General features: G+C 40.7%; 2 protein-coding genes across 5 annotated transcripts in view; both read left to right on the top strand.

The window, feature by feature from the left end:
- The window catches only part of DNAJB12 (DnaJ heat shock protein family (Hsp40) member B12), a 138291-nt gene that overhangs the window by 59579 nt on the left and 55578 nt on the right, over positions 1–23134 (top strand). The gene's annotated exons all lie outside the window — the stretch shown is intronic.
- Positions 1–23134, top strand: part of MICU1 (mitochondrial calcium uptake 1) — a 106974-nt gene that overhangs the window by 53355 nt on the left and 30485 nt on the right. For 3 of the 4 annotated variants that reach the window (XM_057403358.1, XM_057403356.1, XM_057403357.1), the window contains 4 exons: positions 3189–3254; positions 4468–4582; positions 14807–14889; positions 19836–20033. In XM_057403358.1, the coding sequence (XP_057259341.1) occupies positions 3189–3254; positions 4468–4582; positions 14807–14889; positions 19836–20033 (462 nt within the window). The remainder of the gene's footprint in view (positions 1–3188; positions 3255–4467; positions 4583–14806; positions 14890–19835; positions 20034–23134) is intronic. The other variant, XM_057403359.1, reaches the window with a different exon arrangement.

Below are 23134 nucleotides of genomic sequence, written 5' to 3'. Positions count from 1 at the left end.
AGCATTTTAGCTTCTCTTCCTCTATGCCTACAGCTAACCATGAAAGAAATACATTTTAGAAGTGTCATAACTGACATAACTGAATAACTGCATAATTGAAGGTGATCAGTTGGGACTGAAAGAGAACTGCTTTGCAGCAAGGTGACTTTACTGAAACATTCATGGTTTTGTATTTGCTTACACAGTATTGGTAACCTTAAAGTATTTCTTTTAAAAAGGAACAAACTGAGTCTGATGTTTGTCAATAAAAGATGGTTATGCTTCATCTAGAATTCCTTACTAATTTACAAAACTACTTTCTGATTCTGGAGAAATGCTCATTATCTTGCCCGCATTGCATATTTTTTTTGATGTCATTTTGGAAGGCATAAGTTGCTGTCGAGTGGCCACATAAGGCCAATAAATTCCTGAAGCTTTGGTTTATATAAATACAAAGGTGATGTTGAAACATACACAAGTTACCTGAATAAATGTGCTGTGTTTCCACTCCACATTGAAACACAAACTGTCAACTCTAAGTGACTTTCCAAGAAGGTGTTCTTCCCAAAGAGGCAAATTAAATGCTGGTTATTAAGTAGTTTCTGAAATGCAAAATGAAGTGGAGCTGCAATGATTTAGCTGATAAGGTGCTTCCAAATGTGCAGAGCAAACACCAGCAACGCACCTTGCCTCAGTCTCTGTCTCTACAGAGAAGGCATCCCTTAATTTGCAAAAATACATCTTTTTTTTTTCAGATTTATGTAATTAAGTATTTCCATCTTTCACACTTGACTCAGTCCTGGGAAAAGTGTTTTTAAATCCAAAATAAAGGTAATATTTGGCAAGGAACTGAAGGAATTGATGGGTGTTTTTTCCCCAAAATCCTTTGTTACCTGGGAGCTGCAGCCATTTACTTGGCTCAGGGGATGCTCCAGCAGTAGATCAGGTTTGAGGTAGAGTATGTGAAGTCTGTGATATATCTTAGGGTGCTCTGCTTGCTTGCGGCCAGCCAGTAACACAGGTCTGGGGAGCTGTCTGCATATGGCATGCAACTTCCCTACAGCACATGGGTTTGGGGGAGGTTGATTGCTGCTACTGATATGTTCAGCCCACGTGATGCTGTTTGATGGACTTGGAGCCTGAGTTTGTCCAGAAGAAAGGGCAAACCAAGCTTCATATTTTGAAACGCAGTTGCATTATCTTTTTTCACCTGTTGTTCATGTCTGGTATTCTATGATAATCTGCCTGAATGTAAAAAGTTTTATTCCACTGAGACTGGACTAGTGGCTTTTCACTCAATTTACACAGCCATGCTTGTGCCAAAAGCAATGGTATATTTGGATTTTGTTTTCTTTTTACATGTTAATTTGAATGTTTGCTTGTTTGTGTGCTTGTTTAGTATGAATCTACTGCTTGGTTGGAAAATACATCACAATTGTAAACTGTTCCTGTGGCTTGCTCACTCGTGAATGCTCAGTTTTAAATGTCTTTTTGGGTGTGCTGAATGGTCTTAACCAATTATTCTGTTTTTGGGAATGGATCTAACATAGAGAAAAAATCTGAAGTGGAAGACATTTGACTTTTAACTGAACACTTTGAGAATTAGCATGTCTTCAGGTACAAAAGGGCGTGAAATGTGAAGGTTGTCCTGAAATTCTGTGGATAACGAATTTGTGAAGATGCCATCTCTAAAAGAGGATGGAAGCTTGGAAGGGGATTTTTCCCTACATTTACTGATGTTGTGCATTACCTTCCTGGCTAGAAGGGGTGGTAGAGTATGATGGAAGGAAACTAGACTGTGGAAAAGAAGCTTGAGGTCTATAGACAGTGGTTTTAGATGTTAGTGAGGACTTCAGGTTTTTCCACCTTGAAATTTGAGGGATCACAACACTCTACATTGTGCTTTGTGAAGTAGGTGGTTTGATGTGGTGGGGTTTTTTGCTGTTTGGGTTTGGGTTTTGGTTGTTTTGGGGGGTTTTGTTTGTTTGTTTGTTTTGCAGTGGCTGGGTTGGTTGGTTTGTTTGGGTTTTCTTTTTTTTTTTTTTTTTTTTTTTTCTTTTTTTTTTTTTCCTAGGGTTGTAATGCAATTCTGTAGAATATAATGTTTAATGGTGGGGGAAAAGCCCTGAGGAGGATGCTTTCAGCCTTTCCCATAGCGGGGCGAGCTTCCCTTATACTTCGTGGAAAGCAGTCAAACACGCCAGAAGAAAATCATGTGCCAGAAGAAAATAAATGGGAGAGTTGTGATTTTTAAATTATTTTTTCAAAAAAAAAAAAGCTTCAGTCTTCCTACTGCTGGGAGCCTGAAAATCTCATTGATCAGGTCAGTTGTTATTTTTTACCTGTTAAGATCAGTTGGAGAAATTCCCTTTCCCGTTAGCTGCGGGCAGGGTGAGCAGCATAGCCAGTGTATGCTCTCCTTCCCCAGGTTTCTGACAAGTAGGTGCTTGTTTAAAATAAAAAGTTTTACTTTGTTTGCTCAAAGTAAGATGCAGATGAGTAAATGCTGCTCTCTCCCATCTGTCTGCACCTTTGTATTTTTGAGAGCAACTAACTTAATATCTTTTTTTATTGTTAGTCTATGGATGTGGTTTTCAGCTTATGACGAATATTTTGAGCTGTTTGTTGCCAACTATGAATTTTAAGTGCAGAAAAGAACCCCATAAAAATTAATAAGCCAACCTCTGGAACTTTTCATGGGATCCTTTGTGCAGGTAAAATAGGATGCTAGTAGCTAGTTTATGATAAATGCTGCTAATGACAGGCAATTGGAAGATGCAGTAAATCACAGGAGCAAGTGAGATGCTGGTGGCAGTGCCACCTGCAGCAGAAAACTGCTTTTTCCACAAATTCTTCCTTCAGTTTAAGGGAAAACCAGGCATTATTTGTTTGTCCTCAACATAGGCATAAGTGTAATTTTGCTTTGGATCCATCTCGATGGGAAAGGAAGCAAAAAAGTAAATGATACTTTGGCCTCGTATTCTGGAGGCATAAATAGCAGTTATTTTGCATGGAATGAATGCCATTAGTGTATTGTTTGCTGTTAGTGGTTCACCTCTTATTAAATTCCTGACACTCTGCAGATGGTAAAGCAGAGCTACTGGGAGATTTATATTTGATCAATAGAGCTGAACTTTATTCACGGGAATCTGTATTTTTGTGTGATCTGTATGATTATTTTGTCTCTTTTCTTGTGGTTTCCGAGCCAGATACGGGTTAAATTTTCATCTAAATTATTAGCTGAGCTCATCCCCACTCTGCAGTCACATACAATGGTGAGTTCTCTCAAAAGAAAAGAAAACCAAACCCAACAAAACTTGAGGTGGATGAGAGACATCAGCTGCAGACAGTGGATCTGACCCGGAAAGGCTATGTGCTAACTCTTGCTGGGATGTCTACTTGGGCTTCTTAGCTGCACCCAGTCAAAGCAACAATGTGGTTGCTTCAAAACTGTCTTGCTTTTCGCAAGTCTAACCATTCAACTTGATATTATGTTTGCCTGCTTATTTTATTGTTGGTTAACCAGTTTTCTTTCCTTTATCTTGTATATGATGGGATCTCCGCTAGACAGAGGTAACAGTGGGGGACAGTTGTGTAGCTGGCCCCTCGTGTGGTGGTGTTTGTTGGTGGTTTTTCCTAAAACCATTCCTAAATTCAGCCTTGCTTTCACCATGCTTGTGTGCTTGCATGACCTGGTTTCTGTGGAATAACCTCATCCATGCCTACTCTCCTATATATTAATTTCATTTTCCTTTGTGTGTGTGTGCCTTCTCCTGCTTTGTTCTTAAAATGGGTCACCAGTGTGGATTTCCTAACAATGTTATGGATCCTTTTCAGTCTTTGAAAGCTTTGCAGATCAAAAGGACTTGGATTTTTGGCTTAGTAAGGGATATGAGCTGATAAAACGTGGAATTTTCTATTAAAAGAACATACTGAAAAATAGCTGGAGAAAGAGAGAGAGAAAGATGGTATCGCTCCTGGTCTTCCTAGTGAGCCTGCTAAGCCAACTCCTGAATCATGTGTTTCTGATAACTTTGATCATACTTTGTATTAATGTGAAAGAGTTCTTTGTTGGCTACTGCAACAACAGAATATAACTGCAATGCTATTAGTGAAATACAATAATGTCCTTTTTTAATCCTATCTTAAGAAATACGATTTTTGTAACAAACTCAAAGATTCAGGCAATTTTAAGCAAAATAGACATAGTTTTATTTATCTGTATTTCAGCTAGGCTAAATCAACTCATTAATATTGTGCAGTTCCTTACCCCTCATTGAGATGGGGAAGCACTGATCTTTGCAGAGCATTTCTGACAGATTTGAAGGCTGGAAAAGGTCCACTGAATATGAATGGAGATAGTAGGGGTGTGTGTACGTAGAATGGTTTGTTGGTGGTAAGGATACAAATAAAGCCTTCCATTTCTCTATTTAATCAATTGCGTTTTTTGGTTTTTTTTTCTGTGATGTGGGTCGGATGAATAAATAGAAATTATCCCAGGAGCGAGAGAAGTTTGCCGATGAAGACAGCATATTTTATGCACTTGGAGAATGTGGACTCATTTCTTTTTCTGACTACATCTTCCTCACAACGGTCCTTTCCAGTAAGTACAGTGTTTTTTTTCCTCTGCAATTACTGCTTTTTTAAGTTTTGAAGGTTTACAAGCAATGAGTTTGCTATTGTTGTCTACACGCATTTCCTTAAAAGGAATTCTTGATTGCCTGAAATGCAGACCGAGTGAATAATTGCTATTGCTTCATCTGCTTTAGACTTAGCTTCGAGTGGTTCAGAAATGTAAACAGATTGATGACTTCTGAAGATTTCTCTTTTTCAAATGTGGCAATTTTTTTTTAATGAGTCATTTGACCTGCTGTTCAAAACTGTAAATGAAGATGTGTTCTTGAGTTTTGTTTGCATGATATTCTTGTATTTGGATGAATGCTGCTTTCCAGCTCTTCACTGGTTACCAGTCTGTTCAGACTCTCTTCTCCAGTTGCATTTTCACTTGGGTAAGCTCAGACTTATGCATGATGCAATCTGATGTGAAGACAAATTAAGCTGTTTACATTTCAACAAGTATCATTAGATACCTTCTGTCTTTTCACCCTGCTGTACTTGACTTGCATTTGTGGTATTTCTGTGATCTGCTAATCTGTTCCAGCAAAGTCTTCTGCAGTTGAAGTGCTGACACTTAAAAGTTTGCTTTGCTGGCAAGAAACAGTGAAACTGAAGCCTTTGGTAATGTCAAACAGCATTTCTAGACTTTCTTCATGGGGAAAAGCAATCTAAAAATCTCATTTGCAGGGCTTCTGTAGCTGCTTGGAAGGTGCCACATCACAGAGCCCACAGAAACTAGTTATTTTTCAGCCCTGTTAGAAAGTGTGGGGTAATGGTTTATATGCCACTGTCCAAATGAACTTGAAACATTTTATTTTCAGACTTCCAACAAAAAAAAAGAGAAAACTTGGCCATCTAATCTTAAAGTATCTGTTTCATGGTGACCTTATTGTAGGACTTAACATGCAGAACACTTCCTGGTTTACTATAGACCCTCATTGCCCTGTACTGTTCAAGGGAGTCAGCTGGGTAATTCACTTAGGTTTTGTAAAAGCAACAGGTGCTTTATTTTTTTCCCTGTGCTCTTGCTTACTGTAACATGGACAAATGAGAGGTAGCTCTTCCTTTACTGAGGATCTATTATCAGGGAGAAGCAATGTTCAAGGTCTTGCTTCTTAGCGAATGGACATGGTAGGGGAGACGTGTGTCACCTTCATGTTGTGAAAACAAACACTAAGAGATAAAGCTAGTTCAAGGCAGGGAATTTGTTTTAGGATTTCAATCTACACTCTCTTTTTTTGATATTTTTATTTTTATTTTTTATTTTTTGACAGTCTCAGTCCTGACTCCTCAGACTTTGGCTGTTCCTCTCTTACATAACTTTAGTCTGTGCTGAAATTATCTAAGGTATTTTCGCTTGTGTAACGAGGGCTTCTCATCTGTCACAAGTGACAGTGAACTCCCAAGCCTGTAGTACTGCATTACTCAATGTGGTTTAGAAAACACTTGTGCCCTTGGCTTTATGGCTGTGCTGGTGGTGAGCAGCCCCCTAATCAAGTATTCAGGGTGCAAAATTATTTTCAAGTCCTTCCACAGGCAGCAGTAAGAGAAATTATTCTTGCTTTGGTTTTATTTCTTTGTTCTGAGAATAAAAGAAAAGGGACCTCCTTGTGTTAGAGTAGCAAGCAGCCAGCCCTGGTCTGGAGGATTTTCTCCTCTTGTTCTTGGGCTTTTAAACATGTTCACAATTATTGGGGAATCAAACTAAGGAGAGAGGAAAGAATTGAGTGGTGTGTACTTTGAGGAATGGTGTGAAGGGTGGGCAAAGAAGGAGCTTTCAAAATGGAAAACCACAAAAAGGCAAGAAAAGTGATCTGGGATTCTTAGGCTGGCTGGTGGGTATTTTGGGAGTTTGCTGTATAGTTACTGAAGATGGAGGAATGTTTCTGGAGCCTACTGTCAACCAGCAGTTCCCCAGAGGAAGAGTTTTGATTTCATTTTTAAAGTATTTGCTTTTATAAAAGTAAAGCTCCCAAACAAACCTTGCCCTATGGCTAAGTAGAAAATACACTGTTATGCCACACTGGATTACTCTCCAATTAGTAAGTGCTATCTTTCAGGAATACTGTAGTTTATGTTTGAGTTTTTGCGTTGTTTTTTCCTCTGGGAAATAAAAGGGAATGAGGAAAATACATCTTCAACCTGACAGTTGTTTTTCTCACTTTGTTGCTTAAATAACTGGAACACGAAGGAGGTATCTGGATGAGATTGAGCTGTAGATTACATCAAATAGCTAAAAGTCACTAATTATTGAGAAAGGAAGGTGCTGTATTGAGGACTAAAGCAGGATAATCAGAAAGGGGAGTGTGAGATCAGCTCTGGGGGTGGGAGGCAGCAGGGAGAGGCGCTCCCCTGCTGTGTGCTCAGAAATAATAGGTGGAAATCAGTCGTGTTCTAATCTGGCTTATTGAACTCAAAACTGATCAATGATAACCTCTGAAAACAAGAAAACCAAAGGGCTCTGTGTTACCGTGCTCCTTGGGAGGGTTGCGCCCAGCAAGTCTGCTGAGATGGCTCCTGCCCATCTCCCTGGGTCTGCCGAAAGCACTGCTGGGCTTTGAGAGCTTTTCCCAAAGCTTTCCATTTAATTAGTTTTTGCAGCTTGAGCTGAAGCTCACTTCAGTTGTATTCTCTGAAACGTGGACCATGTGGCAGCTGCCAGAGAGGGAGAGGAGGAGAAAGGGCTGGAGGCTTCATCTGTATGTTGCTCGCAGAGAGCTGTTTGCATATTGCACAGAAAATTAAGTCTGTCACCATATCTTATTTACAAGTGATTTTTCACTCTAGCACTATCTGTTCTTGTCAGTTGCCGTGTTTCTGTGAAAATGTATTTTTGAAGCAACTAATAAAATAGCATTTAGCAGCTTCACAAAGACAACTTTCTGTTAAGGGCAATGAGAACTGATCAGCCTTAAGGCTACCTCATGGTTTCTGTTGCTTCAGTCACTCCTTGTTTCTTGGGGAGGAGGTAGAAAGATGAGCAAAGTATGGGATAAGCAAAATGTTGATGGGATTTCCTCAGGGTCCTTCAAATGTCATAGGAAAGCAAAGACTGCACTTCTCTGATTAAAGAAGTTTTTGCTTTTGAACTTGCAGAGCAGGTGGAGGAAGGAGAGAAAGAGCAAACGCGGTCCATTTTCCAGGCTTGCTAATGCCTACTTGATTAACGGGTACCAAAGGGAGCTGGGCATTAAAAGAATAAGTTGGTATTGTTTCTGTAATTGGGCTGTCACTGGACTGTCCCAGCTGTGGAAGGAGGGTTAAATAGCATTGGCTCTAGCCAAAGTAATTACTTTCTTGCCAGGGCTTTTGGAGCAGACCTCCAGGTCTTTTTTCGTTCTCCTGTGGATTCTTTCTAGAGCATGGCATGCTGTTGTCCCTTATGAGTAGCAGCCTGCAAGAAGCCTCTTGCCTAGGATAGATTCACTCTTTTTTTTTTTTTTTTTTTGGTTGTTGCTGTTGTTTTCTTTCACCTGTGTAGGAAATATTTCCTGAGCCATCTAGCTCTGGAAGTTATTTTCTGGCCAAATACTGAGCACTGTGCAGGTCCCTGCGATGGAGTTGGCACTACATGTCCTCCCACACTGCTGCATGCAGGTGATGTATCTCGAGGGTCTGTTTGCATTATGGCCATTTTGAATATGTATTGCTGACTGACACAAATGTCTTCAGCCTCATTCCCTGCCACAGGTGAGATCTGTTATCTTGCAAATGGTGTTTTAATCCTTTGAAGCAGCAGTAAGTGCCGTAGGGCTTGTTTCTACAAAAAAAAGAAGTTATAAGGTTGCTTTGAGTTTGTAGGATTTTTTTTTTGTGGTACTGTTCATGTTAATTTTTATCTTTAAACTTTCAAGACCCTCTTTTTACCCACATGCATATACATGGGTCCGTCTCAGCTACACTGGTGCAGGGATGTCTTCAGTACCTTTCTACCAGCCCAGTCACTGTGTGGGATTTCTGAGATGTATCTGAGCAGCACAGAGATCTTCTTCCAAGGCATGTCCCAACTTCCAAATGTAAGCGTGGTTACTTCATGTCAGACCGAGGGCTGTCTGGCAGCATCCTGCTTCTGCCATGGGCTGGTAGCCGTGCTGAAGGACAGAAACTGGACAGATTTCTTGGAATTAGTAGTTTGGGATCTTCCCAAGCAGAGCTGGACCTCTCTGGCTTGAAAACCAGTGTTAGGAAATAGGATGTTCTACCACCCTCTCTGCCTGCAGTCTTTGTCTGTTCAGCTCTTCACCCGTTGCATTTGCATGGTGTGGTGGGCTGATGGATCTCCACTAACCTTCTGTATCGCAGAGGAGAGTAAATTTGTGGTGGGAAAGGACTGCTCTGCATGTAGCAATTCGTAGCCTGATTGACATGTTCCAGAATTACAGAACTAGGAAACAGAGTAGCCATATCCCAGAGCCTGCAGATGTTTGGGGTGTCCTGTTTCTCCAGGGGTTCTCTGGAGGGTGCAGCTTCTAATGACCTTTGTCTGGAGCTGCCATTTCCACAGTTTTTTTACCAGGTCCTTATTTCAGGGTGTCATTTAAGAGAGAATCTTGATTTCCAGCAGTGTTATACAAGTCATGTGGCAACTGCTGAGAAGCTGTTGAAAGGTAAGTCTTGTACGCCAGCTGAGGCGCTGTCACATTCTCTCAACTGAGGCGTGTATTTGATGTTAAAGACAAAATACAAAATTTGGTGTTAAAATTACTCAGTTTCTTTGGTTCATAAGCTAACAAGCAAAATAAAAATGTAAAGCAGCATAGTATTTTTTCTTTAATTTCTTTATTGCCTAAGTAGAAGGAAGATGAAAGATGAAAAATGGCATTATCTGGGACATCACTCCAAGGAAAAATGTACTGCATGCTTGGCACAAATTTCTGTATCTGGAGGTAGCAAACTGTCATGGGACAACTTTCCAAAGGTGGATCAGAGCATCTCTTCACATTGCTGATCCTTTAGCTGTTCCTTATGCCTGTGTCTGATCCATGTTCTTCTGTACAAGATGACAGTTTATTTTGGATTTTACCTGTCAACTGTACTAGTTAACCCCTTATTAGTCTTCTGTTGAGTGCCTGACGCTGTCTCTGGTGACAATGTGGGCATGTGCAGCTCAGTAACCTTGGGGCTTGGTACTCAAGTAGAGCTTGAATCCACATGTCTGGGTTTAAACATGTCAACCCTCAGCATGGATTCAGAGTGAGGAGCTAACACAAGCTTGATTTCTCTTGGTCTGGGTTGTTCAGAGCCTTACAGTTAGCAGTGGTGGTGTTTTTACCTTGCAAGACCAGCAAAAAAAAAAGTTGGTGGGATTTGGATTTTTCTGAAATAGTGGAATAATTTGAAAGGAAAATACATGCAGCATTAGGACGGTTTAGTGGGGTTTCCCCCCATATATATATATATTGTAGCTGGGGCTCAACTGTCTGTATTCTATGGGTGGTTTGTGCCCTATGAAGCTGTAACTCTGTTTTCAAAAAAAAAAAAAAAAAAATCAGAGCATTTTAAAATTCATTATGTGAAAGCACATCATCTTTCTCTGTTCCTGATGCAGTTGCTAACAATAAACTAAATACTGATGCTGGGCTGCAGGCTGTGATTTTGTAAGGGTGAGCTCATCTATGACCCTGATTCCTTCCGTCAGACAGAAGTGTTCCAATTCAAAAAGGTACAGAAACATTTCTTGGCTAAAATACTGCTGTGCGAAGTGAGATAGAATAATGACCGTGTTGATTCACATAACTTAAGGGGGTGGGGAAATTTGATTAATCTTTGGCTGGAGGAAAAGGTAAGCTTTTTTTTTTTAATGCTGTGGCCTTAAAGAGGAAAAGAAAAAGTACAATTACAGCTGCAAGGCTTGAGCATCCATCTCTCTAAATGAAAACCTGTCTGTACTTTAGGAGAGGACTGTGTTAATTTGTAATTGATTGTGAAGAGACATTTTATTAGTTTCAGGGTACTGTGGCCTTTGCAAATATATTTTTTCTTAATTTTTAGATAGATGGGAAATAAGTGTTCACAGAGTATTTAATTCCTAGTGATTAACTTTCCTCAGAATAACTCCCCAGCCAAATTCTTGATCTTTCTTCCCACACTGGTGTTGCTTGGGTCATTACTGGGCTTTGAGATCAATATGGGAGGCTTGAGCTCTTTTGTGTTTGAATTCCCAATGGAAGATGAGAAATTTCAGGGTTTTCAAAGGAGTAGACAGAATTTTTACATCCTTTAGGTAACATCACCAAAACCCACCCTACTTTGTCAAAGAAATTCTCAACTTCACCTGAAGGGTGCAATGTTTATTCTCAAAAAGGGTGTTAAAAATAGTTTTCTTAAAATGCAGTACCTCTGCTGGAGGTGGGTGTTCTGTAGACAATTTTTGTGAGTATTGAGCTTGGTGGGAAGATCACATGAGCGTAAAAATAGTAAAATATGGCTTTTCTCATCAGTGAGCATTTGCTGTCTTTCAAGAATGCATTGCTTCTGGTGAGAGTAAATGGCAATAAAGAGCAATTGAGTGCTACACATTGGTCCATTGAATAATTGAAAATAGTTGAAAATGACATAATTGACTTAAAGATGCCTCATCAAACCATCTAATCCCTCAGAGGTTCTCTGGAGCTTTATACTGATGGATAGAGTGGGGTTTTTTTCAGTATGGTCAGTGCTGCTGCTTATCATCTGTTTGTCTGGTTGAGGCTGGTCATCTTCATAATGTTACTGTGTGGCTTTTTGCTTTTATTATTGCCTTTCTGTTCCATAATGTTTCATTTGAACAAATGAGTTAAGAAAAATATTAATTGTCCTTTGCACTAACTCCCTGGTGAGTCGAAAAGCACCTTGGTGTGTAGAGCTGATGGACCTATAGATCTACGGAACGATTTCAACCTGATCTTTTTAGCTACAGTTACAAATATCTACAAGCTAGAAGTACGTAACATCAGTTGGCATTGTTGTGGGCACCAGTACCATGTTTTCATGTTAATGATTTGGAAGAATCATTAGGAAGTCATATCCTGAACACCTACAGACTAGAAATAAAACTGGAAAAGAAACTGCAGTTGCTCTCACCAGTTCCTGACTCATTGCCCAAAGGAAATGAGATGCAATGAAACATCTTGATTCTTAATAATGTCAAAAAGGATGGCAAGGAGATAGCTCACAAAATCAGAGAGCTGAAAATGCAGCAAAGCACTTGGAAAAAGAGCAGAAGTGGTTTTCCCTTATAAAGACAGGCATTGCACTGTTTTAAAAGCAAACAGTCCTTTAAGTGGTTTTAATAACTATTGCAGGAGGAATATTGTGTTCATTTTGGTGCGTTTTAATTAAGGAAGTGGTGGGGAAATCTGGAGACACTGCAGTCAAGAACGGTAAAATTTGGGGCAGAATAAAAGATGGGGGGAAAGCTAAGTTTAACTAGGCAAACTGGTATCTGCTGCTCTTATGGTCTGCAAATTTCTGAAATACGTAAATACAACAGGAAGAAGAAAAATGGAGGTTGTAAAAGCTGATGTAACCACGAGTAGTGGGGCAGGATGGGCAAGGGGAGTCAGCTGCCATTGGGATGACTCTTCCTCAATAAATCCTGAGCAGAAACGTCATGCCTAAGAGGAGAGGCAGAAATCATCTTGTCTGGGACCAATACATTCAGGGACATGCATCTTAATGAACATTTCCTCCTGAGCAGGAGTGGGATGAACTAATTGTCTTTGGTGCCCTCTGGTTTCCCTGGTTCATACTCACATTTGTTGGATATGTGTCATTACAAGTAATTGGAGTTGGATATGCAGATCAGAGGAAGAAACGGGTTGTGTCATTTATTAGCTAAAGGGTTGAAGTAATTAAATTTGCCAATTTAAAGCTACTTTCTTTCCCTGTCCTTCAAAAATACTGACCCTGCAGATTTTTGGTGCTGAACTGTTCATTTTAATTTTGCAAGTGATGTTCTCCTCTGGGAGTTAGATAAACTGCTCTTGAAAATGTGTATTAGAGAAAGGAAAGGAAGGAAATGGACTTTGGGAGGGGTAAGTTAAGTATCTCACTTTCTCTGTTCACCCTGTTGGTACAAATGGAACATGGTATAATGTATTTCCGTAAAGAAAAAGGGGAAGGGAGGGCACTCACCAAAAAAATTACACCCATTTTTAACAGGAGTAAAATATTTTCCTATCTCACAATATGCATCATTGTACCCTGGCAGAGAAAATAGGGGAAGAAAGATGAGATGTGTGAATTGCTCTTTTTCTAGTATCTTGTATCTGTTTGAGAGTTCTGCATATTCCTACTTTTCCTCATAGAGGAAACAACATTTTCCATGCAGCACTAGATTTTTGTGGCTAAGAAGAAATTGCTTCCAGGCTTTCATGCGGTACTTGCAATTCAACTGAATAACATTGGATGTGTTATAGAAACACTAAGAGGGTAGCTGGAAGGTGCTTAATATTTATTATTTAATATAATTGTGGAATTAATCACTGGAAATGAAGGATGGCTACAGAGGAGGCTTTTTATATCAATCCCTTTAATTAGATTGCATCATTGGAGAGATTGTAAAGTTGGTGTTGGGCACAGCCACTCCCCCTGATTATAGCTCAGCTCATGCAGAATTAACAAGTGATGGTGAGCAAAGGTCTCATCCCAGCAGACAGGACAGAGAAGCTGAGTGGAGGAGGCAGGGCTTCTGCTGCAGGGTTGTGTAGGGATAACCCACCATGTGCTGCTGGCAATTGCCTGGCTTGTAGGAAACATTGCTTATCCATGTGGTGTTTGGAATTTAAAACCTCCAAAAAGTGGCATGAGGAAAATGGAAATCCAGAGATGATAACAGCAGGACTGTATGTCAAGTGGTTTAGCTACAGGCCATTCCTGCCATTGAGTTTAATGTTGTTACACATCTGTTTAAGGCAGAAAGTGAAAATGTGATCTCATTAACTCTGCTGAATCTTGTAGTGATAAAAGTACTACAGTTTATTACAGTAAGAGCAAAACCTGTAAAAGTCTCCTGGCCTTAAGCTGAAGCTGTAACTAATGTCCAAAATTCAGTTCAGTTAATTCCATATTAATTTCTTTTTGTCTGAGTGATTCATCTTTGCATCCTCCCTTCCACCTCCATCTGGGAGATGCATTAGCACAGAAGGGCAGTTGCAGAAACTCATTCCTTTTTGAGCATCCGCAAGAAATACTCAAAGTTGATTGCAACAGATTACATTAAAGGGGGATGAGCTTCACCAGTGATGTACATCCTCCTGCCAGATTTGGGTATGGAAGAGCTATCTTCAGAACACAAAAAAGGTGCCAAGTTTTAATTGTCATTTAAGATTGCAATTTAAGCACTAGCTATAGCCTAGAGGGTTCCCTAGAAATCCCAGCAAACACCAAAGTTCCTGTAGGTGGTATGTATTTGAAAGTAGCAGAGCAAGACAAATTCTCATATATTAACTTAATTTGGAAAAAAATGTGGCAGTGTGGTGTAGCTTTAAATGCTGATGTATTACAGAGCCCGAATTGGAAGCATACTGAAATTCTTTGGTGGGATGCAGGGGAAGGAATGTGGTTTTGCTGTGATGCAGTACTTTTGCAGAGTTCTGACTAGATAGGCCATGACAACATAAACTAAATGCAATGAAAAATAAGGTACCACACTACCGCGAGTGTGTCTTAGCTGGTGAGCATCAGCTCGTGCGTTATCTCAATGTCATAACTGGACTGAGACAGAATTGGTAATGATTTGTTTAAATTTGTAGCACAAGACAAGAGCTGAGCCTGGGATAGAATTACTCAAAGTCCATGTCTGCTCCTCACCCACTGGCTGCTTCACAAAGCATTGAGAGTGCTCTGCAGTGCTGAAGGAATGTCCTCTGGCCAAATTGGTGTTCCGCTTTATGAAGCGGGCTGAAGCTCTTTCTACAGCATTGTCTTCTGTTGATTGTTAGTAGAAATATAAGATGTTGTCTTGGTTTTTTCTACCTGTAAATGTAATAAATTTTGTTCAAAAAGCATCTCCTCCTCCCAGCCTCCTTGCTGAGACCTTTGGTAAAGGGAGCTCCATGAAGCCTGTAGTTAGAGGTTCCCAAGAACTGTATTTTCATATTAAAATTGCAAGAATTGCAGAAAATTGCATTTGGATAAAGTCATTCTGAACTTGTGCTGGTTTTATTGAGCTTTTGTATCTTTATTAACTGGTGTTTGTTTTGTATTGCCTTGTTTTCTTTTTATGTAGCTCCCCAGAGGAATTTTGAAATTGCCTTTAAGATGTTTGATCTGAACGGTGACGGTGAGGTGGACATGGAAGAGTTTGAGCAGGCAAGTTGAATGACAGGTTGAGTTCTTAATGCTATGGCATCTTAGTCATAAGTGCAGCACTCCTCTGCAATGTCATTGTGAATTATTTTTGTGGTTAGTGCTGGTTTACGTCTTTTTCTTCTGTCTTGCCTTAGTGCCTGCCTTTGTTCTTTTTGTTTTTTAACTGGATATTTCAAGGCAGTTTTTCACTCAACTAGGACAACTTTAAGTATAAACTCTGATTTGCTATGACTTTGTCACCAAGGTATCTTTCTTTACAAGATGTTACCTCCAATGTAGATAAAGAATTTTTTTCACTCTACTGGTGTCATAGGATTTTGATCCTGTTCTCTTCCACAGCTTTTACTGCATTCCTTAATTTTGTTTGTCTTCAGAGAATAACTAGGATGAGTCTGCTTCGAAGAAGAATTTAGCCACTTATTTCCATGTAATCGAAAGCATGTTATTAGGGTGGTTTTTTTCCCCCTACTACTTACAAGGTTTCATCAACAGGGAGCTTGATGCAAGCTTTTTAATGAGCTTAGCCTGCATGTCTCACACTAGTGAGGTCCTCCTGAAAGCTGTAGTTTGTGATTGTGTTAGCGTGAGAATACATTGAAGACTTGAGTTGTCAGTGGAGAGATCTGACCTCCTGAGGCAGAAGGTATGGTTTTCTTACCTATGTAGGAAACAGCCTTAAGGCTTTGGAAACTCATAAACATCCTGAAGTCCCTGAATATTAGCAAAGCTCCCAGTGTGTGCTACTCATGAAAGGAAAATAAATGCATTTGCAAACAAGGGAATTGACCGGTTGGTTGGAAACTCACCATCTCTGTTACAGAAGAACAAGGTAGAGGAGATACACCACTCACTAATCTGCCTAATATTCATGTGGCCCCTGGCACTTCTGTGACCCGATATCCCTTAGAGCAGTATGTTTAGTGGGCAAGTGGAAGCTTCTGCTTCTGGGCAAAGGAAATTGTACTCTCTGGTTTAAAAAAATAACCTGCCCTTGCCAGGCTCTTTACGCTGGAGGACATCCATATTTGGTGAAGGTGAAAAGCTGTTTACTGATATCTAAGAACAAAACAGCCGTGAATAATCTAGTTACAAATTCTTACTCATCAGTTGATTGAAAGACTGGTTAACTTTGGAAGAGTCCTTAAGAGGGCATGCTTGGAGTGCTTGCTTATAAATGGGAAGTACTAGTGGCAAAGCAGGTCTGTTTAATTAATTCCCTCCTCCTAATCTTTTGCAGTCATCCTCCTTGAATTATTACCTGTGGGTATGATGTCATTACTATGAGTTTGCTCCAGAGCTGTACGTTTTATATGTTTCTGCAAGCTTTGGAGAAGAATGGAGTATATTTCTCTCCAATATGATATCCTTTCACTTGACAGTTTGTAATGTAAACACAGCAGTTTGTTCATGTTCCTTTAAGTGCGTATTTGAATACACAGCCGTGTACAGGTTATTGTGCTGTTTGACACTGCCTCCCTACAAGCTACTGATCTAGCTATGGAAAACGAAGTTTCCTGTTTTCCCAAGTAAAAAAAAAGAAATACTGTTCTTCCTTCTGCTTGCACAGTGCAGGAATACAGCACTCCACTGCACCAATCTGATAATATTTAACAATTCAAGAGTGTTTTATACTAGCTACTAATGTTTTAGAGTGAAATCAATTATGGAGATAAATGAATTCAAGAAAAGTGGGAAACAGTTAACCGCCTACCAACAATGTAGTGATGCCAAGGTACGAGCGCAGGTGTCATGTTTGGCTCTTTTATTAGCCATGTAAAGTAAGAATGCTTCTTGAGGATGAATGTTTCAGAAGTGCTATGAAGATGAAGGTACAAAATCGGATTATCTCAGATCATCTGGTAGGCAAAGGGACATTATCTGTGCATTAAGTCATATAAATGTCCTTAGAAGGGGAACATACTTTTGTTAAGCTTGTTACATGCGTCACTGCCTCTATATAAGGGAATAAAATTCCTGGGTAGCATCAGAATATTTTGGTGAAGTCTGATCTTCCACAGCTTTTGAGTCAGAGAATGAAGGAGCTGTTTTGGAAAGTGAGAAGCAGCTGGCAGTACTTTCGCAGGTATCACTATAACCTATTTGCTGCACTTCCCAAAGATAATTAATAGCTTCAGCAGGAGGCACATATATAGCAATAAACATATAACACACACAACATTTTGTATACTCTGTTTCACTCCTTGTGTAAATGCCTGAGTAAACATGAAGGATGGCAGGGTTTGCAGATTTGTCCCATACACATCTTACCTGGTAGGGGCAGCTGGAACTAGCCCTTCAAGGAGATTTGCCGACAGAGGTAACATCAGCTTAAAAGAGCAACATTGCTTTGAGGAGAATGGGTAGAAGAAGAAGGGAAAGAAAAGGGTCGCCAGAGAAGCATCATACTGTCCCTGATAGCTATGAGCTCATGGAAATGAATTTCATACTCGTTTTTCACACATAGTCATTGGAGACACCCAGCAGCGGGTTCCTCTTCTCATTAATGTCTGCAAAACCTTAAGAGTATTCATCAAGAAAGGAAATTACTTGCAGTAATTTAGCTAATATGCAAGCAAGTCAGAGGCTTCAGCTACCTAATAAGAAAATACTGAATTTCTCCAAGCCTCACTGAAGAGCCTCAGATTTTTTCCCCACCTGATACATATGATCAATGGATAGTGCTGAATAGCTCAGTGCCTGCATCAGCATGTAAATTGTTTGCTTACTTTTCTAGTTTTAATTAAAAAGCTGAATGAAAAGTAGTAAACTTGCAGGCAGTGTTACTTGTGATTTCTTGTCAAACCATTAACTATTTTCATTGATTTTTTAATTGGTTTTCCTTGTCTGGTGCAAAAGGTGGAACAGAACACAAACACTTAGGCTGAAATACACACAAAAGGCAGGGAAGCATCTCTGTGCTTCACATCAGAGTATGATCGATGAACTGTGGGGGAGGACAGCACTGGCTGGGCTGGAGGGCAGCTTCTTGCAGTGGTTTCCTGCCTTTCTTGGTGTTGGATGGATTGCCTAAGATAGGGACCAGCCAAATAATTTTGGCTTCAGTGCCTACAGATGGATTTTCAAACTGTAGGACACTTTTTTCCTTTCTTTTCTGAGAGAAAGCGTGGTGTAGGATGCCATATAAATAACACCCAAGAAAACATGCTCTATTGAACAGTCTGCAATGTGGTAAACATTCACTTCTGCAGAAACAGGGGCATTTTTCCAAGCTGGTCATAAACTGCATTGCTTCAGACAGTTTATAAATATTTGTCTCCTAAATGTGCTTGCAGGTCTTGCAGTTAAAGTGGAGCACAAAGCAAAATAAGGAGATGCTATTTACAGGGCAAAAATCCTTCCTTGCATCATAGTGCGTGTTTAACAAAAAGCCTCAAAACCTTTTTTTATGGGGTTTTGTTTTTTTTTCCTCTGACTTGATTTTTCTTTGTAGTGGAAGAATAGCCAGGAGTCTGTGTTTCAGAGGCAGCATTTCAAGTGGGGGAAGCCCAGCAGCAACATGCAGTGTTCTCCTCCACAGCATCCCCTTTGGGGTAGTTTCAACGTTCGCTCCGTTGTTAGGAAAAAAATGAACACACCATATACCATGATAACAAGGTTTTGGCATCCTTTCGACGGCTGGGGCTCTTGGCAGCTGTTTTTCTTCCTCCAGCTTTTGTCAACAGGAGGAAGAGGCTGAAGGTAAAGCAGCAGTGTTAGCTGGAGCTTCGGGAAGTCTCTGCTGTTGAGACTATGCTGAGTGCCAGGCAGCACACCAGGTAGCTCTTTTTTCCCTTCTTTCTTACACATCCTTAAAATGAATCCTGCTGCTGCCTTGTTGGAAGAGATGAGTTGTTACACAAAAAATAAGCCTGGCTTCTTATGTCCCAGCAGCAATCGTTCAGATGGGTAGATGCTGGGAAGGGGGTAGTAGGATACTTGGGGATGGAGAGAGGAAGGGATTGAATACTTGGCTTGGCTGTCCCCTTAAATTAGCACAGGACCCTTACAATAACAAACTCTTGATTTTTCAGGCTGTGGCATCCTTGATGTTCAACCTTTTGTTGTAGGGGTCAGGGAAGTTGTCCTGCATGTCCTCGCTGTGTGCCATAGCATCAGCTCAAGTTGAGCAGTGCTTTCAAGAAGGCACCAGGGCACTACTGAGAGCTCAGAGGAGAAGAAGGAGGAAGGTTGCCTGTGTGGTTTGTCTGAGATATTGCTCTTATAATGTGTGCTTTCACACTTGGCTGTCTTTGTGCAAATATCCTGGTCTGCCAGTAACTCAGATACTTCTGCATGATTTATTCTGCTAGTGCTGCCGTTGGGATTGTATTTGGCCTGATGCAGCCTGTAGGACTTTTGAAGAGCTCTTTGTTGCAGGTGGGTCAGTCCCTGCCTGCAGATCAGCTTGCTGCACAGCCCCAGGGATGGAGGATTCTAGCCATGGTAGAAAGCAGCAGGCAGCAAGGTGCATGTGCTTCTGGGTTAGAAAACCCCTGGTTATGTACACAAGGGGAAAGGAAATACAGTGTGGGCTTACTGAGGTTGGTGTGAGCTGACAAGGATGTGTAGTATAGTAAGAATGGAAGCTCCAAAACGTGTGCAGGTTTGTTTTCTTCCCCACAGTTGTTTTGGCTTTCTTTCCTCCTGCAACTTTTCTGGGAAAAAGCTGCTCTCTGCTGACCAGGCTTAGGATCAGTGCTAGAGAGCTAATCTGCAGACTGAATTGTTTCTTAAGAGTCATCTAAGCATTTCATACTCTTCTCTCTTTAAAAAGAACTGAAAAAAAACCCAGAGCCTAAGTTCAGCCAAATTTTTGAGTTATGTCTTTCAAGAATTATTTCAGGAAGAAAAAGGTCGCACATCTAAGCATGGTGTACTTTGTGCTGATACTTGACTAGTATAAGCCCCAGTGCTGTCTTTTAAACTAGCATCCTTCTTATTTTTAGGTCCAGAGCATCATTCGTTCCCAAACCAGCATGGGAATGCGTCACAGAGACCGGTCTACAACAGGGAACACACTGAAAACTGGCTTCAACTCTGCATTGACAACATACTTCTTTGGAGCGGATCTGAAGGGGAAGCTGACCATCTCCCACTTCCTCGACTTCCAGCGTAAACTGCAGCATGATATTCTGAAACTTGAGGTTTGGGTTATTTTTACATATGGGAGAGGGCAGTACAGCATGCTGCATGATGTGGTTCCTGGAGGAAGAGCAAGAGCGTGGGAAGGGTTCAGAGGGAATTACTACAGCTGCAGCTCTTGGCACTCATGGATCTAGTCTGTTGTTAAATTTCTGATGAACATTTTGGTGCCTCTGGCACTTGTCAGGAACATCTCCAGCTTTTGTCCATAGTTGCTCTTGTGGAGTTGAAGCAGCAGCCAGCATGGCTGTCCCTCCATGTGGTACTTGCCTTGCTGTTGTCTTGGCACTACCAGTGGAGATGACTGAGATGCTTTAGAAAAAAAGAACCAGTACAGGGAATGTGGGACATGTTACTACCTTACTGAGGAAAGTTTGTGTCAATCCTGATGAGTGAGCTGTGTCCTGGGATGACCAGGGTTTACAAAATCCCCAAAACTCTTCACCTCTGCTTTTGACCCTGCCTTCTTGTTTGCTTCACTATTCTGACTATTTCTGCAATGTAAGTGTTCAAGCCTTGTTTGAATCCTTCTAAATAGGTGATCTCTGTTACATGACCTCCATTATTCGCTCCTGGATTAATGTGCTTTATAAAAAATGTCATCCATCTCTTCTGAGTTTTTTTACTTTTGAATTGAATTGAAGGCCTCCTTTTTCTCTTTGCATGAGTTAATACCAGCTCCTAATCTTGTAGTCACATAGCCTGAATTTAAGCATTAAGCTTTAAAATTTGGTTCTTTTGAATACAGCAAGTACAGCTGTTTCTCAGTTCCCAAAGGAAGCTGACTCAATTAGAAACAGTGCCCTTCTCTGCAGCAGACTCAGAGGTTTGACCTGGCTTGAGTAAAGCCAGGCTTTTATTTGCAGCAGAAATGAGGATTTGTGCACAAGAAGATTGGTCCACACCTGTAACCTTTTAAGCCAACAGTATTCAGACCTCACTACCACTTCAGTCTGATGTATGACTGTCTGCATGCTCAGGTTTGTGTGATCCAGCTAATGAACAGCATTTTATTAAGTTCCTATTAAGTCGTTGCAAACTTTAGCTGAATTTATTCCCTTTTTTATTTGGACTTTTACAAATCTAAGAAAGAAACTTACTCAAGGACTAATTTTTTTCTATTTTTTATGAAAGTAATTGTCCAGTTCACTGACTTAATGTAACTGGTCTTTAAAGCAGGTGGTGTGGCTCTGCATTTGCCAGGATGTAGACTGGTTGAAGACAATGTGCTTTGTGAACTGGAAAATGTCAATTCCTCAGTGTCACTACAAATTGAAAAAAATGAAATACATTTTAAGGTTAAGAAAAATAAGCTGAAGCTCAAACACAAAGGGAAGGGAAATAGATATGTTTCCATCCTTGTAAATAGAGATGATTTTGTCCTCTTTCTCTGCCCAGATCTGGTTTCCCACTGCCATATTCACTTCAAGTGCAGGCAACAAGGAAGCACTTAAGTTTATTTTTTTACCCTCTGCCGGAGTCCTGTGCTTCGTCCATGGGTCCCCACTTACTAAGAAGCAATGGGGCTTTTTCAGTAACATGGTACTTTTCTTCTTTTCCTCCTGCAGCAGTTTAGTACTAATTTAGTTCTTGCTGATTTTGGTCAATTGTGCGTCGTCCTGGTGAACGTTAGTTGCCTTTCTAACGAGTTAGTTATTGCAGATATTTATGTCTTTAAGTTAATGAATATCATAAATGCATCATTACTGAATTCCTGATAGCACCCTTGAGCAGAGTGCTGTGCTGTGCTTAGCATTTTTTATACTTATTTTAACTGAAAGACTGACCTACACAAAGGTAAAAATTCTGTTCCACCAAACTTAATTTTTATCTAAGTTCATGATACACCCTTTTTTTGTGTTCATAGTTCTCATCAATTTAGGCAATACAGGCCTATTTCTGTCCTCAACATTATGCAGTGTGGCCTCTCTCCTCTTCTACTTTTATCTCTTTTGACATGATCTCCCACCTTGTCTCCTTGCTTTACATTTGATGTGTTTTGTTCATGGTTAAGAATCTTTTCAAATGTGTCTAGTGGGTTTGCATTGCTCCTTTTCCAAGGGGTGCTGTAATGAACTTCTTCACTTAAAAAATATGGTAATTCAGAGAGGAGACATACCTCACGTATTTACCTTGACCCATGCAAATCAGAGTAGTGAGAAGTGGTGCTATGGAATACTGTATTACAGAGCATCAGGTAACTCATGTAGCTGATTTTTAAGGGTTTCCCTTATTTTGTATGTCTGTTCGGGTAATGAGCCTGTGAGCACAGTGGTCCTTCAACAGCCCCATGCTCAACAGGCCATGCAGATCATCTCTGGATCCTTCTGTTGGCATGATTAGTGTTACTGGGTGTCCTGGGTTCAGCAGTAGCAGTCATGTTTCTCCTTCTTGGTAGCTGGTGCAGTGCAGTGTTTTGACTTTCGGCCTGGGAACAGAGCTGATAGCAATGTTTTGGTTTGGCCAAGGACTTTGCGAGCCTCATGCTCTGCCAGAGAGGAGGGGAAGCCAGGAGGAAGCAGAGACAGGACACCTGACCCAAACTGACCAAAGAGGTATTCCATACCACAGCAAGTCATGCCCAGGAGGTTAACTGGGAGTTAGCCGAAAGGACTGGGAGACTGCAGGGTTGGAGGAGGTATGGGTCGGTGCTTGGTCGGGCTGGGGGGCGAGTTATTGGTTGGTTGGTGGTGAGGTGATGTATTCTCTTCCCTTGTTATTTCCTTTATCATTGTTATTATTGGTGGTAGCAGTAGTGATTTGTGTTATACCTTAGTTACTAAACTGTTCTTATCTCAGCCCGTGGGAGTTGCATTCTTTTTGGTTCTCCCCTCCGTCCCTCTGGGAGTAGGGGGAGGGAAAGCAGGGGGGGGAGTGAGTGAACGAGTTACCGGATTGGGTTTAAACCTTGACACTGGGAGACAAGAAGGACATGAAAGGAGCTGGTGGCAAGTGTGCCAGGGGCTCAGCTGAACTCCTGTACCCTCATCTATTCATCCTTTGCTGGCTTAACAAAATTAGTACATGGTCTGAAGGTGGGATGTTATTTTGAAAACCAGTTTTTGTTCATGTTTGGTCTCTGAACTCCAGAAAAAGCTTTGGT

Source organism: Pezoporus wallicus, unplaced genomic scaffold, assembly GCF_028554395.1.
Source record: "Pezoporus wallicus isolate ANWC-B61680 ecotype Strahan unplaced genomic scaffold, APGP_CSIRO_Pwel_v1 contig_4264, whole genome shotgun sequence".
NCBI classification, from domain to species: Eukaryota; Metazoa; Chordata; class Aves; order Psittaciformes; family Psittacidae; genus Pezoporus; species Pezoporus wallicus.
The sequence above is the reverse complement of the archived record's forward strand: the minus strand, read 5'-3'. Positions and strand labels throughout refer to the sequence as shown.